The sequence below is a fragment of the Perognathus longimembris genome, chromosome 1 (genome assembly GCF_023159225.1).
Source record: "Perognathus longimembris pacificus isolate PPM17 chromosome 1, ASM2315922v1, whole genome shotgun sequence".
In the NCBI taxonomy this organism is placed as follows: domain Eukaryota; kingdom Metazoa; phylum Chordata; class Mammalia; order Rodentia; family Heteromyidae; genus Perognathus; species Perognathus longimembris.
Genome location: NC_063161.1, coordinates 15128654 through 15145909, shown reverse-complemented (window position 1 = coordinate 15145909; position 17256 = coordinate 15128654). Strand labels below are relative to the sequence as shown.

At 40.3% G+C, this 17256-nt stretch overlaps 1 protein-coding gene across 1 annotated transcript in view; it reads left to right on the top strand.

Annotated features, from left to right (window-relative positions):
- The window catches only part of Utp20 (UTP20 small subunit processome component), a 95458-nt gene that overhangs the window by 26844 nt on the left and 51358 nt on the right, over positions 1 to 17256 (top strand). The window contains exons 18-25 of the mRNA XM_048357365.1: positions 1342 to 1506; positions 4053 to 4129; positions 4533 to 4612; positions 4805 to 5048; positions 7604 to 7789; positions 11951 to 12041; positions 13440 to 13525; positions 14212 to 14337. Coding sequence (XP_048213322.1) covers positions 1342 to 1506; positions 4053 to 4129; positions 4533 to 4612; positions 4805 to 5048; positions 7604 to 7789; positions 11951 to 12041; positions 13440 to 13525; positions 14212 to 14337 — 1055 coding nt within the window. The remainder of the gene's footprint in view (positions 1 to 1341; positions 1507 to 4052; positions 4130 to 4532; positions 4613 to 4804; positions 5049 to 7603; positions 7790 to 11950; positions 12042 to 13439; positions 13526 to 14211; positions 14338 to 17256) is intronic.

The window sequence follows — 17256 nt, the reverse complement described above, 5'->3', positions numbered from 1 at the left end:
CAGTTTAACCAGCAAAAAGCCACAAGTGGAACTGTGGCTCAAGTGGCAGAGCTCTGCCCTTGAACAATAAGGACAGTACCTAGGCCCTGGTTCAAGCTCCAGAATTAGCACACACACACAAAAAATCCTACAGATAATTAGTACATAATTTTTTTGGGGGGGAGGGGGCCAGTCCTGGTGCTTGGACTCAGGGCCTGAGCACTGTCCCTGGCTTCCTTTTGCTCAAGGCTAGCACTTGAGCCTTAGCGCCACTTCTGGCCATTTTCTTTATATGTGGTGCTGGGGAATTGAACCCAGGGCCTCATGTATACAAGGCAGGCACTCTTGCCACTAGGCCATATCCCCAGCCCGTACATAATTTTTTTTACAATTGTGTGTCTGTGTGGGTATGTGTATGTGTGTACAGATGTTATGGGACTTTTCTGTACCACTTTCTCTGGGCATACCTCATTTCCTATGAAGTGTTATACCAAAGTTAAAAATTCTGTACCAGTTAAATATGCCAGGCACTGGTTGCTTATGCCTGTAATCCTAGCTACTCAGGAGGCTGAGATCTGAGGATTGCAATTTGAAGCCAGCCAGGAAGAGATGTCCATAAAACTATGGTCTCCAATAAACTACTAAGAAAAAGCTGGAAGTAGCACTGTGATAGAGCACTAGCCTTGAGCACAAGGAGGCTCTGGGACAGTGCCTATGCCCAGGACTAGGGGAAAAAAAAAATTGCTTTTAATTTTAAAAATATCTTTGCCAATTTCCTGTTAGTGGATAGGTAGTCAGTTTTTCATCAGCCTTCTTCCATACTTCATGTAGGGAATTAGTTCCATAATGTAAGCTACTGTTTGTAGAACTCATAAGTCATAGTGTATATGCATTTTTATGTTATTAATGTTGCCAGTCATTTTGAATCACTGAACATTTCTGCTTACTTTTTATTTCTGTGCTGAGCACTGAAATCTAAGTTATCTACCAAAAAGTAAATAATGTAGCCAGGTGCCAGTGACTCTCACACCTGTAATCCTCGTGATTCAGAAGACTGAGATCTGAGGATTGTGGTTCAAAGCCATCCAGGTCAGGGAAATCAGGACAGAGAAATCCATGAGACTTTTATCTCTAATTAACCACCAGAAAACCGGAAGTGGTGCTTGGCTCAGAGTGGTAGATTGCTAGCCTTGAGTGAAAAATCTCAAGGACAACACCCAGGCCCTGAGTTCAAGCCCCATGACTACCACCACCAACATAAAAAATGAGTGTTGTGGGAAAAAAATGAATTTAAAACAAGAAGTCCTATATTCTTTGTGGAGAGTCATGCTATTGTCCTGCCTCCGGGCTCTGTTTGTGCAGGGTGATGGTGACGGTCTGTCGGAGCGCCAGTCAGCCTTCACTATATTACGCCAGGCAGAACTTGTTCAAGCAACTGTGAGTGATTACAGGGAGAAGCTCCTGCACTTGCGGAAACTGAGGCATGATATGGTGCAGACTGCTCTTCCTCATGGACCCTTACAGGAGGTAAAGCAGTGTTCTGGGGAGTGCTCTGTTTGCTGCTCCTGCTGCTTCCTTTGTTTTCATTCTTTGCTGCAGAAATACACTAAAAGAGTTCCTTTACTCCATCCATCTATCTAGCCATTCTATTTGCGGACTCTTTTGGGGTTTGAACTCAAGACTGTGTGCTTGCTAGATAACCCTTCATCAGTTGTTACAACTCTAGCTTTCTTTTCCTCGGTCATTTTTGAAATATGGTCACATGTTTACCCAAATTGACGTAGACCTCAAATCCTTCTATTTTACTCTAAGACAATAGGCACATAGTTTCATGCTTAGCTTTTTCTTTTGAGATGGTGTCTCAAAAACTTCCTGGTCAAACTGTGGTCCTCCTGATCTAGCTAGCCTCCCATGTATCTAGGATGACAGGCATGCTGTGCTCCTCCATACCCAACTGTTGCTTCAGATAAGTCTTGTGAACTTTTTTCCTGGGCTGCCTGTAACCATAATTCTAATCTCAGCCTATCAAGTAGCTAGGTTAATAAACATGAGCCTGTAATGTTAGAGTACTGGGATTGTAGCATCATGCCCTACTCCAAAGTTAATCTTTTCAGCAAACATTGACTATGTATGACGTGGTGATTGTGATACAAAGAAAAAACAAATCAGTCTTCATAGAAACAGCAGTGGTTCACACCTGTAATCCTAGCTACTCAGGAGGCTGAAATCTGAGCAACATGGTTCAAAGCCAGCTGGGGCAGAAAAGTCTCTGTGAGACTCTTATCTCCAGTTAAGCACTTGGAAACTGGAAGTGTCCCTGTGGCTTAAGTGGTAGAGGACTAGCCTTGAGCATAAAGAGGCTCAGGGACTGCGCCTAGGCTATGAGTTCAAGCCTTACAACCCACAAATAAATACTAGTCTCTGCCTTCATAGATTTCCCAGGATTGGGGACAAGAAATTAAAATTGTCATTAAAATATGTTTTTATGACAAAATAACTTCAAAACAGGATAGGTTTTTTTTTTTTTTTTTTTTGGGCCAGTCCTGGGCCTTGGACTCAGGGCCTGAGCACTGTCCCTGGCTTCTTCCCGCTCAAGGCTAGCACTCTGCCACTTGAGCCACAGCGCCGCTTCTGGCCGTTTTCTGCATATGTGGTGCTGGGGAATCGAACCTAGGGCCTCGTGTATCCGAGGCAGGCACTCTTGCCACTAGGCTATATCCCCAGCCCCTGGTTTTTTTTTTTTTTTTTTTAGTTCTGGGGCTTGAACTCAGGGCTTGGACGCTGTCCCTGAGTTCTTTTGCATAAGGCTAGCACTCTACCACTTTGAGCCACAGCTCCACTCCTAGATTTCTGTTGGTTAATTGGAACTAAGAGTCTTAGAGGCTTTCCTGCCTAGGCTGACTTTAAACTATGATCCTCTGATCTCAGCCTCCTGAGTAGATAGGATTACAAGCATGAGCCACCAGCACCCAGATGGGTTTTTTGTTTGTTTTGTCTAAAGCAACCCTATAGGAAGGGGAGTTTGAGTAGGTAGAAAGACTCAATATGAGGTTTAAAGTATGATACTAGTTGCTGCATTTGTTCACTATTGCAGAACATCCTATGTTTTTTGCCAGAGGTTTTTAGCTTAAACCCCTAGAAGTTACATCGTGAACATCTTTGGTAACAAAACCGTAGGAAAGCATTCCACTTTCAATCAGAGAAATTCTTTCTTACCAGTGTCAGATATTATCATCTTTTATGACATTTATTTGAAAAAGAAATTACTACTGGGGCTGGAAATGTGACTTAGTGGTAGAGTGCTTGCCTAGCATGCATGAAGCCCTGGGTTTGATTCCTCAGCACCACATCAACAGAAAAAGCCAAAAGTGGCTCTGTGGCTCAAGTGGTAAGAGTAGTAGCCTTGAGCAAAGGGAAGCCAGGGACAGTGCTCAGGCCCTGAGGTCAAGCCCCAGGACTGGCCAAAAGAAAAAATTAATACTCTAATCTGTACCTACACCATTCTATCTGATAACACCTTAGCATAGGGGACTGTTGATAATAATGAATGTTATTTTAAAAGGTGATTGAGAAGCCAGATGCACCTAATCCTATCTGCTCCAGAGGCAGCCTGGGCAAAAAGTTCATGTGGGCCTATTGTCACATACCTGTCATCCCAGCTATATAGAAAGCATGAATGGGATTGTGGTCCAGGCTAACCCAGTCATAAAGTGAGACCCTGTTTCAAAAATAATCAAAACAATGGGGGATGAGGGAGGAATACAATCATAAAAATTCAGTGTAAGTCCTACAAAATTAAGAAAATTCAGGGACAGAGTGGGGCTAGGACAGGTGGGGGAGAATCATGAAAGGGGTGACATTGATCAAGATGCATTGTGTCCATATATTGTCCCGACAACTCCTTTATACAACTACAGAGAGAGAGAGAGAGAGAGAGAGAGAGGACAGGGAGGAAGGGAGAGAGAGCACCAAAGCAGAAAGGGCTGGAGGCATGTCTTGAGCGATAGAGCACCTGTCTGTTTTTTCTCCTGAAGCTTATCATGCATCACTAAGAAAGTCTCTTATAATTGCAGGTGCCACTTCGTTATTTGTTAGGCATGTTATATGTCAACTTCAGTGCTCTGTGGGATCCTGTTATTGAACTCATAAGGTGAGTGTGGGTTAAATGGTTGAAGCAATTACACTTTAAATGGTACAAAGTGATGACCCAGGTTATACTCCTCGGTGTAACTTAGACCACGGTTGTATGCAGTACTTATAAACACCACGATTCCTTTGTCAAAAAAAGGGAAGATCTCTAGTTTTGTTTTTTTTAACAGTTGAAACATTGTATGTATCTTACTGTATACATTGAAATAATTTCGGAGGACTTTTAGTTTATACTTCTACGTTATTTAAGTTTATGCGTATAAAAATAATTGATGCAGTACAGGCATTTTGAAAGAAACATCAAAAAGTGTGAGTTATTTGAAGTCCACATTTGAGGGCTAATCAGTTAGCATTTTAATTGTATCCTTCTCCCTTACCCCTTATTTTGTTACCTTTTCTCATAGTTCTCATGCCCATGAAATGGAAAATAAGCAGTTTTGGAAAGTCTACTATGAACATCTAGATAAAGCAGCTACACGTGCTGGTATGTAATGGGGTAGGGCTAGGAGGGAATGAGAATGTGTCTGATTTTTAATCCCTAATCTTATGTGTGAAATCAGGAAACAGTGGAGATAGGTGTTACCCTTAGTAACCTTGCGGTGTGGCTTGTTTTCCTTGTGTTAGAAAGAAATGTCCACTCTGGTGATAATGATAGCTCTTTTTTTGTCTCTTGCAGAAAAAGAACTGCAAAAGGATATCGGAGATGAGGAACAGTCCATTGGGGATGAAAACTGGGAGCAGCCCCAGGAAGGGCATGTTGGAGCTCTTTACCAGCAGCAGTTAGCATTGAAAACTGACTGTCGGGAGAGACTGGACCACACCAACTTTCGATTTTTGCTTTGGCGAGCTCTGGCAAAATTCCCAGAGAGAGTAGAACCGCGGTCCAGGGAGCTTTCCCCACTCTTCTTGAGATTTATTAAGTACGTATCCTCTTCTAGGAATATGAATATCTCTGTCCTCGTAGGATTGGGGGAGGGGGGTAAGAACTATTAAACTCCCACATTTGCTGAGTTCTTTTATATGTTGTCAAATCATTGTCATGTCTGCAAAAGCACTGGCTCTGTTTTGTAACAAGTAACTAAACTAGTTTTGTTCATATAATTTTATATCAATCAAAACACAAATGGTGCCAATAAAAATAAACCAGGTTACCTAGGATGAAAGGTTACATAGAGTTTGATCACTGTCTTCTTGTTCATTGTTTTACTGCCTGTTTGAGACTGGAAGATATTTTTAGATAACCCAACTATAGTTACTATTTTGAGCCTTTGGATATTTTTCTTTAAGGCTAAGGAATGTGCTCAAAGAATAAAGCAGCTTTCTGGAACATTGGCTGGGTATGTGATGTAAGAGTCTACTTTAAAACTAAGATGAGCCAGGCAGTGGTGGCTCATGCCTGTAATCCTAGCTGCCCAGGAGGCTGAGATTTAAGGATCATGGTTCAGACCTAATCTAGGCAGAAAGGTCCATGAGACTCTTAACTCCAATTAACCAACAAAAAGCCAGAAGTGGAAGGAGGTAGAGAGGTGGCCCATGTGGTAGAGTGTCAGCTCTAAGGGGGGGGGGGGGGGGGGAACAATAGAGAACAGTGCCCAGGCCTTGAATTAAAGTCCTAGTACTGGTATGGGTATATGTGTTTACATACACACAAACCATTTCCCAGGACTGGGATGTAGTTTAGTGGCAAAGCACTTGCCTTGCAAGTACAAACTCCTGGGTTTGTTCCCTAGTATCAAAAAAGAGAAGACAAAAACAAACAAACAAAAATCTTAACTCTTCTTTGAGAAATGTCCATTTAGGTCTATTGGCTATTTTCTTTTTCTTTTTTTTGCCAGTCCTGAGGCTTGGGATCAGGACCTGAGCACTGTCCATGGCTTCTTTTTTTTTTTTTTTTTTGGCCAGTCCTGGGCCTTGGACTCAGGGCCTGAGCACTGTCCCTGGCTTCTTCCCGCTCAAGGCTAGCACTCTGCCACTTGAGCCACAGCGCCGCTTCTGGCCGTTTTCTGTATATGTGGTGCTGGGGAATCGAACCTAGGGCCTCGTGTATCCGAGGCAGGCACTCTTGCCACTAGGCTATATCCCCAGCCCCCATGGCTTCTTTTTGCTCAAGGCTAGCGCTCTACCTCTTGAGCCACACTGCCACTTCTGGCTTTTTCTGTTTATGTAGTGCTGAGGAATCCACCCCAGGGCTTCATGCATGCTAGGCAAGCACTCTTTCACTAAGTTACATTCCCCAGCCCCTATTTGCTATTTTAAAATCAGATTTTCTTTGTTTTGTTTTCTGTTGAGTTAGTTTAGTTCCTCATATTTTCTGGCTAACCACCCCTCATCAGATGTATACTTTGCAGACATTTACTTCCATCCTGAAGATTGTCTCTTCATTCTGGATGGTTTCCTTTGCTATGCTGGAGGATTTTAGTTTTATGTAATTACATTTGTCTCTTCCTGCCTTTGTTTCCTGTAGTGGGTTTTTTGCGGGGGAGGGGGGAGATCTTTTAAAAGAATGAAATTCTTGCTCAATCTAATGTTCTGAGCATCTTTTCTTAATGCTGTCATCTGGTAGCTTTCATGTATTAGTTTTAGTCTTATATATCTGTAGTCCATGTTTGGTTGACATTTCTAAATCATGAAAGATAGGGAGTTTGTTTCAGTCTTTCCATGTAAATATCTGATTTTTCTAGCACAATTTATTGGAAAGACTATCCTTTCTCCAGTATGTTCTTAGCACCTTTGATGAAAAGGTCATTTGATCATATATGTGTGGGTTTACTTGTATGGTCAGACTTTTGCTTCATTGGTCTATGTGTCTGATTTTATACCAGCACCATGTTGTTTAGATCAGTATAACTTAGTAGTATGTTTTTAAGTTAGGACAGTACTGTTTTTGAAAGGACACTTTCAAGAGTAGAATGTCTCTGGAAAATAGGATGGCATGGTCCTAATTTTTTTTTATTTTTTATTTTTTTGGCCAGTCCTGGGCCTTGGACTCAGGGCCTGAGCACTGTCCCTGGCTTCTTCCCGCTCAAGGCTAGCACTCTGCCACCTGAGCCACAGCGCCCCTTCTGGCCGTTTTCCATATATGTGGTGCTGGGGAATTGAACTGAGAGCTTCATGTGTAGGAGGCAAGCACTCTTGCCACTAGGCCATATTCCCAGCCCCTGGTCCTAATTTTTTAATAGTATAAAAGAATTCACCTCTATCCAGTTGTGGTGCTAGAGACAAGGAGCTAGATTTAGTTCAGACCGAAATTTAAACTTCAGATCTTCAACAATGTACCATTGGAATGAACTATCTTCTGCAGTCAGTAATTGACTTGTCCATGTAAAGAGAATACTAGTGTAAGGAGTTTGGTGAAGGTGTCTGTGTGTGATTCTATGTGCCGTGGACGCCTCTCTCACAAGTAGACTTAGGATCTTTCTGCTTAGCATGCACTCCTCACCTGTGTCCTTGTCCTGTCCCTCTCTTCTTTCTATAGCAACGAGTATTACCCCGCAGATCTGCAAGTTGCTCCAACCCAGGATCTTCGGAGAAAAGGCAGAGGGAGGACAGCAGAAGAAACTGAAGAGGAACCTACTGTGGGGAATGATGAGGATTTGGAGGAGGAGGAAGGGTCTCCAGAAGAACCCTCACAGAAGAAAAAGACAAGAAGAGCTGCAGCAAAGTGAGTTCGCCATTGCCAACTGATCACAGGTCCATAGTTGTAGGAGTAAGAGGAGATCTCTTGGCTTCAATGGGAAGTAGCCTTACACAAGGTGAACTGTTTACATTTATTTACATAAGTACTGCATCTGCCTGGGATTTTCTTTAACAACCCAAAGCTGTCAAATGTTCTGAGCTTGCTATTCTGGTACAATCTGGCCCCAGGACATAAGAACTGGCCCTAAGGTAGACGTGACACTTAAGAAAGAGACAGCAGATCCAGGATTTGCCCAGGTCAGTTTATTGGGCTCCACTTGGGCCATGTCTCAGTCAGTAACTCCCTATTAACTTGCCTTCTTCAATCCTAGGTCTGTCTGCCTCCTTTTTCAGCCCAGGGCCTCTTGGACCAGTTCTCACACACTGGGCCTGGGGTGTTAGGGAACAGTTGTTTACTCCATTGTTTTGAGTGCCTTTTGCTAAGGGCTGGCTTCAATAGTACATTGTGCACAGCATCTGCAATATAGGACTTTCATTCAAAGCCTTGGTGTAAGTTTTTATATGTGAAGTATTTTTAAAGTAGTTATGGAAGCCCACTAGAGAATTATTTGTGAGGCTGGGAATGTGACCTAGTGGTAGAGTGCTTGCCTGACATGCATGAAGACCTGGGTTCGATTCCTCAGCACCACATAAACAGAAAAGGCTAGAAGTGGTGCTGCGTCTCAGGGAATAGAGTGCTAGCCCTGAAGCCAGGGACAGTGCCCAGGCTCTGAGCTCAAGCCCCAGGATTGCCGCCCCTCCCTGCCCAAAAAAAAGAATGGGGTTGGGAATGTGGCTTAGTGGTAAAAGTGCTTCCCATGCATGCACAAAGCCCTAGGTTCGATTCCTCTGCACCACATAGACAGAAAAAGCCAGAAGTAGTGCTGTGGCTCAAGAAGTAGTGTTAGCATTGAGCAAAAAGAAGCCAGGGACAGTGGTCAGGCCATGAGGCCAAGCCCCAGGACTGGCTAAATAAATAAATAAATAAATAAAAATACTTATTTCTACACAAAGACCCAGGAGGCCTTTGTAAAAGGAAAAGGAAATATGTGATGCTAAAGATGAGAGTTGGTCAGTCTTGAACAGGAAAGGACTTACTTACCAACTGAAAGAAATGGTCTAAAAAGCTCGGGGCTTGGAAAGGTGTTGGCCCAGTTGCCTGTAACTACGTCTCTGCCTCTGTCTTGTTGTTTAGCTACAGAAAGTTAGAATTGGAAGAACCTTTGCGGTAGCTCCTTTTTATCTTAGCCCCATTGAAAGGCTGTATGGGAGCTCATGGTGCTGCATACTGTCTGACCTTTGCTGTCTTCTTTCACAGCATTGGGTCATTACCAGGGGAACACGTAATGGAATAGCCCTTCTTTTACAAATAAGCATGTCAGCACTTTACCTGGGACTTATTTCCTACTGGTTACTTTTTTCTCATGCTTTTGCACCTTCTCATTCTCTTGGTTACTCATTTAACTATATTATTCAAGACCTAAAAAAAAAAAAAAAGAAAAAAGAAGTGATTATGCTTTTAGAAGCTGTTCCACCTAACTTGAAGATTGCCTCCATTCAGGTCTCAGAGGTCCACTAGATGGGTAATATACTCTCTTATTTTAAAAAGATACTTAAATGTCATTTGTTGAGTATTTCAACATAAAACAACTATTGATTCATCCAGTCTGCAACTGTACTGAATGCCTTTTGCTTCAGTAATTAGTTGTGCACTCTGTCTGCAAAGTAGGGTCAGAGTCAAAAGCCTGGTGCAATATTTTATTGACAAGTACATGTAATGAACTACTTGTTTCTACCACAGAGGTGCAAGGAAGCCTTTGTGCAAGGGAAATGAGTTTGCTGGTCTTTAACAGAGGAGGACACACTTACTGACTGATGGAAATAGTGTCCAAAGCCCCGGCCTGGAAAGGTCATGGCCAAGCTACTTGTGACTAGTTCTCTGCCTCTCACAGCTCTGAACATTCTGTCCCCTGCTACCTTAAAAACAAAGGTTGCTATTTTCTCCTATGTATTTTTCTGGGGATTTTCATCAGCATAATACCTAGAAAACAGAATAGTACTATGTAGGTGTTTGTTGAAACAATGAATAAGGCATTTATCCAGTCATGCCTCTGGCTTTCTCGCCCCTAGACCTTTGCACATGTTCTTTGTAAAGTGATAGTTCTCAATTCTTTTTTTTTTTTTTTTTTTGCCAGTCCTGGGGCTTGAACTCAAGGCCTGAGCACTGTCCCTGCCTTCTTTTTGCTCAAGGCTAGCATTCTACCACTGGAGCCACAGCGCCACTTCCGGCTTTTTATGTTTATGTGGCGCTGAGGAATTGAACCCAGGGCTTCATGCATGCTAGGTAAGCATTCTGCTAAGCCACATTCCCAGCCCTAAAGTGATGGTTCTCTTACTTGATTTGACATAATAGATGTTCATACTTCTATCATGGAACCACTCATTGCCATAGACATTGATTTTTTTTTAATAGCTCTTCCATGTAATAAATTCTTTAAGAATTATGACGATATCTTAGTCTTTCTTCTAGAGTCTTATCAGATACCATCATTGCAAACATGAATAAATTGATAATTGCATTCTTTTTTTTTTTTTTTGGCCAGTCCTGGGCCTTGGACTCAGGGCCTGAGCACTGTCCCTGGCTTCCTTTTGCTCAAGGCTAGCACTCTGCCACTTGAGCCACAGTGCCACTTCTGGCCATTTTCTGTATATGTGGTGCTGGGGAATCAAACCCAGGGCCTCATGTATACGAGGCAAGCTCTCTTGCCACTAGGCCATATCCCCAGCCCCGATAATTGCATTCTTAGTGCCACCTCAGTGTATTCTTAGCTCAAATTTATAATGCTTCATAAAATAGCCCTTTAGAAGTTATTTTTTGAGGGCTGGGAATGTAGCTTAGTGATAGAGTACTTGCCTAGGATGCATAAAGCCCTGGATTCCTCAGTACCACATAAAAAAATTCAGAGGTGGCACTGTGGCTGAAGTGGTAGAGTGTTAGCCTTGTGCAAAAGAAAAGGAGCTCAGGGACAGTGCCCAGGCCCTGAGTTCAAGCCCCAGGACTGACAAAATAAAATAAAATAGAAATACAGAGACGGAGACCCTTGCACATTAAATAGCTTTCCCCTGGACCATAAGTGCAGTTTTTTTCCCACCTCTCCCCATTTCTCCTCACTTACATTCAGATAGCAAATAAAACTTTTTTTTTTTTTTTTTTTTGCCAGTCCTGGGTCTTGAACTCATGGCCTGACCACTGTCCCTGGCTTCTTTTTGCTCAAGGCTAGCACTCTACCACATGAGCCACAGCACCACTTCTGGCTTTTTCTATATATGTGGTGCTGAGGAATCAAATCCAGGGCTTCGTGTATATGAGGCGAGCACTTTACCACTAGGCATATTCCCAGCCCCAAATAAAACTTCTTGAAATCTTAGACTTGTTTATTCTGATTTTTTTCTTTTTTCTTTTTTTTTTTTGACAGTCCTGGGCCTTGGACTCAGGGCCTGAGCACTGTCCCTGGCTTCTTTTTGCTCAAGGCTAGCACTCTGCCACTTGAGTCACAGCGCCACTTCTGGCCATTTTCTATATATGTGGTGCTGGGGAATCGACCCTAGGGCCTCGTGTATCCGAGGCAGGCACTCTTGCCACTAGGCCATATCCCCAGCCCTATTCTGATTTGTTTCTTAAGATTCTAATATAGCTTGCAAATGATACACAGAGAGAAGAGAGTTTTCTCAAAGTATTTTTAACTTCTGCCAGAGTCTGTGAACTGGGAAGTTGGGCAAGTTGATACAGACAATCTTCTTTGACTGTTTCAGTGGGTGATGTCATTTGCTGTGGGCACTCCTGTCTTTGTGTTTAACTTTCAACCACAGAACATGGCTGTTTTTTCTCCTTCATGGGAAATAAGAGCCATTGTTGCCTCAGCTTGAAACACTTTTTCCTAACATAAGTATCTATGTTACATGAAAGAAAGGAAGGATGGAAAGGAGGGAGGGATGAAGGGAAGGAAGGAGAATAAAATCTTTTTTATAATTTATCTATTGGCAGTGTTTGAAGTTCCTGTCTGAGAGGGTAAAATTGTGGGTAATAACATTCTGATAAAATAATCTCTAGTCTTTAATTTTGTAATACTCATTTTGTTTTGTTTAGACAATTAATTGCTCATTTGCAAGTTTTCTCTAAATTTTCAAACCCACGGTCCTTATACCTGGAATCCAAATTATATGAGTTATATCTTCAAGTAAGTATATCAGTTTTTTGGTTTAATAGTTTTTCTAGACTTTTCTTTATCCTTTTCCTAAGCAGAGTAACTTTCAGATTTTTAGCAGTTAATTCTTAATAAGGCCCATGTCTACATTTTAAATACTAATCTTTAAGTTTATAGACACTGTCATTTTCTGTTACATTAAGAAAGCTTTTTTTTGCCTAACGTATGAAACTGTAACCTCTCTGTACATCAGTTTGATAATAAAAATTTGAAAAAAAAAAAAAAAGAAAGCTTTTTTAATTGTTTTTGTTGGTTATGGGCCTTGAACTTAGGGCTTGGACATTGTCCCTGAGCTCTTTCACTCAAGGCTAGCAGTGTAACATTTGAGCAACAGCTCTGCTTCTGGTTTTCTGGTGGTTAATTGTAGATAAAGAGTCTCAGGGACTTTCCTGCCTGGGCTGGCTTTGAACCACGATCCTGAGATCCCAGCCTCCTGAGTAGCTAGGATTACATGCGTGAGCTCCTGGCATCCAACTTAAGAAACCATTTTAAGTTGTACTAGTTTAGTTGATTTTTAAGGCATTTTTGGATGACTGAATGTTGACCAGCTGCATTGAAAATGAGACTAGTAAAACGTGAATTGCATTATAGAGTACTAGCTTTTGGGAGAGAATAGGAGTTGTATGAAAGACAAGTAGCCTCCTTTTCCTTTTACTTAGTTTAGCTTTCATGGAAAGTTAGGATTTCAGGATCTGTTAGTGGAGTGAAAGCACATAGTTGTCTCAAGTTTGAAGTAATCACAGTGAATTCCAGGAAAGATCGCAGAAAAATGTACTGTCAGCAGAGCAAGAACCGGATCTCATTTTACTTATTAGATGTGTTTTAGATGAAACTTAATCATTTCACCAGAATTTACTTATGTTCTTCCCACTCAGATAGGCCATGATTAGTTTATGAAGCTAGAGCTTAAAAGTCATTTGTCATAAGAAAGAAAGATCTGAATTTATGAATCAGAGAAGCCCCTGAGTTCAAGTGCTTTTTCCTGCCATTGTATAATTTGTATAGAAGAAGTTTTTCTTATCATGTGACCAGCACATGATAGTTTAAATCTAAATTCATATGGAGAATTGAAACCAAAATTTCAACTTTTCTAAAAATAAAAAGGGAAAGAAAGAAAGGAGAAAAGAAAGAAAGAAAAGCCAGAGGTCTTACTATGTAAACAACAGGCCTGGGCCATCATATCCCGCTCATTTCCATTTTTTGGCAGATAGTTCTGTTCATACTTTTTACTAATTCCATGCTAGTCTGTGTCAGCAGTCAGCTCTAACCCCTGTGTAGAAACTTACATTTTTAGGGAGCTTAATTCAAATTAACCTAAGTACATTTCTATCCCATGGTTTTATTAATTGATTCTATAAACTGTCATTCTAGCTATTACTACACCAAGATCAAACAGTACAAAAAATAGCCCTGGATTGCATATTGACATATAGACATCCTCATATCCTCCCTTACAGGTAAGTTACCCAAAGCTAAAGAAATGTTTTGTTTCCTTTTGAGGGGTTATTTTGGTTTGGGTTTTGTTTTGTTGTCAGTGTGTGTGTGTGTGTATGTGTACGTGTGTGTGTGTGTGTGTGTGTGTGTGTACGTGTGTACGTGTGTACGTACCTGAGAAGGAATTGAACCTAGGGTTTTCAGTTTGCAAGCTGTCTGCCAATTGATCTACACCTCAAGTTCCTTCTTGTTACATAGAAGTCCCTCTAAAATAATATATTGAAGGTCTGAAAATTTTTCTTCTAAGGTAATCATAGTGCTCCTTACAGGTACAAAATTAAAACTGGATGTGTATTTGTTAATAGTTTTTCTCAGTTGAAATGAAGTAAAAAAAAAGGTTGTGAATGTTACATCATTTCTTATTACTTAGGGAATCACATAAGTACTAAGAACTAAAGAAGCTTCTTCAAGTTCTTATAAACAGCTAAATTATAGACTAAATTCATTCCCCTCTCATTTATTTTACCTTTGGAAATTTGATAGTATTTTTGAGGGTTCTTTATGGCTTTTAGCTACATGTGAACTATTTAATGTTATTTTAGTTGTACCTATTCTTTGTATATATTACTCTTGCCTTTTTAAAAAGTACTACAGAAAAAAAAAGTACTACAGAAACTGAGCGCTGGTTTGTTCTGATTCTATTTTAAAGGGAGAACTTACAAAGGCTGCTTGAAGATAGAAGCTTTAAAGAAGAGATAGTTCATTTTAGCATTTCAGAAGATAATTCTGTGGTGAAAACAGCTCATCGAGCCGATTTATTTCCTATTCTGATGAGGTATGTATTTAAACTGTTTAAAAACTATTTTTTGCTTTGTTTTGTTTTTTACAAAAGTTAATCACAAACACATTTTCAGCAGTTGCAGTGTACTATTTCATTTGGTGTTTTCTTTTCATTGCTTTTTTTGTCTTTAATAGGGTTTTTTGGGAAATCAAATTGTAATTTAGAATATTTTGTTCCTAACATGAAGGGAGGTCTTAACCATATTATTTTAACAATACTAATAATACAAGTAGAAATAATGTAACATAAAGATAATCTATAAATAATGCAAAGATTGCATATAATGATGAAAGAAAGAAGTTCTGCCATAATGGGAATTGGAAAGCTGGTGTAAATATAATAGATCTTTGTTTGCTATGGAGCTTAGGACTGCTTAGTGCCTGCTCTCTGTGGGGCAGGTCTTTTAGATTCATTGAGTTTCCATTCCCTTTATGGTGGAGACCTTTATGGTGGATCCTTACACTGTTCTGATCTCTTAACTTTGATTGATATCCTTTATAACGAGCATTAAGATGTGGACATATTTGAATGAATACTTGAATATATAATTTCATATTACATAAATGTGGAAAATAAAATTATAAAGCACAAATTGCCTCCTCTAAACACTTAAAAATATTAACTTTGTCTAAACAGTTACAAATCATAATTTTAACAATACTAATGCCATAGTTACAAAATTTATGGAAGGACAAACCAAGTGGCCCATAAAGTCCAGAGTAGTTAAAAATAAGCCACAAAAAGCCATCTGAATGTGTGCACTTAAAGAATTTTAAAGGGATAATTGGAATCATATTTTGAGATGAAATATTTTATGGTCTTTTTTTCTTGGATCATAACATGTGTTAAAGTATGATTATACATAATGTAGATTAGCTGTGATTTATCTATACAAGCCTCCTTGCTTGACAGTTTTGCCTTTCTGGTTTTGGTTGTTTACTTTGATTTTCACAAAATAAGTAATTTTATATTAAATGTTTGGGAATGTATTTGTGTGTATACTGGCCCTGGGTGTTATTCCTGAGCCTTTTTCCCCCCCTGTTTATTAATCTTCTAGAAGAATGGACTATGTGTGGTCAAAGTAGTATTGTTTAGCTTTTGCCTTGCTATTGGGTTTAAGATAACATAAAAGCAGTTATTTTTAAGATCTGCTCATTCTTGGGGAGGTCCCTCAGGCACCTTCAGAAGGTCTGTTAATCCACACTTATGTAGAATACTAACAGGCTGGAACTCAGGTCCTAAGCACTGTTCCTGGCTTCTTTTTGCTCAAGATTAGCACTCTACCACTTGAGCCACAGCACCACTTCTGGCTTTTTCCGTGTATGTGGTATACAGGGCAAGCCCTCTACCACTAGGACATATTCCCAGCCCTAAAACATTATCTTTTTCAGCTGGGAATATGGCCTAGTGGCAAGAGTGCTCGCCTTGTATACATTATCTTTTTCATTCTGTTTATATTTGTGCTGATGATGGAAAAGCAATACTAGGTAGAGCTCCAGGTGACCTAACATGGGTTTCTTCTGCCACGCACTGTTTTTAAGGAATGGCCCTGTGTGAATGAGCACAGCTGACCTAGGTGTTTTTGTCACAGAACACCATTTGTATGTGAAAGGCTAGCTCATGGCCTGGTGCTTTTGACTTTGCACACTTGAGTGTTTCACAGGAATTTTCTTGACCATGAAAGTGAGTTTGTCACTTCAAGGAGAAGAAATTATAGCATCTGTGTCCAATTACCAAATTCTGGTATTAAAGTGAATTATATGATTTGGGAATGCTTTTATCTGTTCCTATAAAACTTGGTAGCTTCCTAGTAACTTGTGAGTAAGACTCAAGGTCAAACTCCACTACCATGAGAAAAAAAAAAAAAAAGCAAGGTTTTTGGTGAGATAGTTGAATAATGATAATAAAAACACAATGTTTATAAACTTCTCTTGGCTGGTCAGCATTTGATATTTCAGGAGTATTTTTGGTGGTTTTAGGGTTTAAACTCTTTTAGTTTTATTCTTTACTGTTTTTTGTTTTGTTTTTTGCTTGTTTGTTTGTTTGTTTTGCCAATCCTAGGCTTGATCTCAGGGCCGAGGCTCTGCCCCTAATCCTCTTTGTGCTCAAGGCTAGTACTGTACCACTTGAGCCACGACACAACTTCTGGCTTTTTCTGAGTAGTTGATTGGAGATAAAAGTCTCATGGACTTTCCTGCTTCAGCTAACTTCGGGCCATGATCCTCAGATCTCAGCCTCCTGAGTAGCTAGGATTACAGGCATGAGCCACCAGTGCCCAGCTCTTCACTTTTTTTTTTTTTTTTAACTTATGTAGTTTTGCTTTTAGCTTGATTTAGCTTGATTCCACTTGACTTGGCCAATTGTGCTTGCTGGGCAGGCATAACACACCCCAACCCCAGCATCTGTTAGTTCTATATACAGTGAACCAATACTTTCCAAGTAACTGACATGGTGCAGAATCTGTTTGAGGAAGAGAGTGCCAGACAGATTTCAGTCTAACAGTGTAATAGAGTTCACAAAGATTGTTGATAAGACTTTCGGGGAGGGGGGTATGAGGGACAAGATAACAAACAGTACAAGAAATGTATCCATTGCCTAACGTATGAAACTGTAACCTCTCTGTACATCAGTTTGATAATAAAAATTTGAAGGAAAAAAAAAACTTTCGGATTCTCCATTGCAGCTAGCTATGAGTTTTTCATTAAACTATTAGTCATGTCAATATGTAATAACTTCATAATTGTTATTTTAAGGCTGTATACCTTTTTTCCTGTGCTGGGATTTGAACTCAGGGCCTCACATATGCTAAGCAGGTGCTCTACTACTTGAGCCATTCCACCAGTCATTGTATTCCAAATGAACTTATAAACCAGTATTTCCAAGCTTTTTCAACTTTGATTTCTAATACAGATA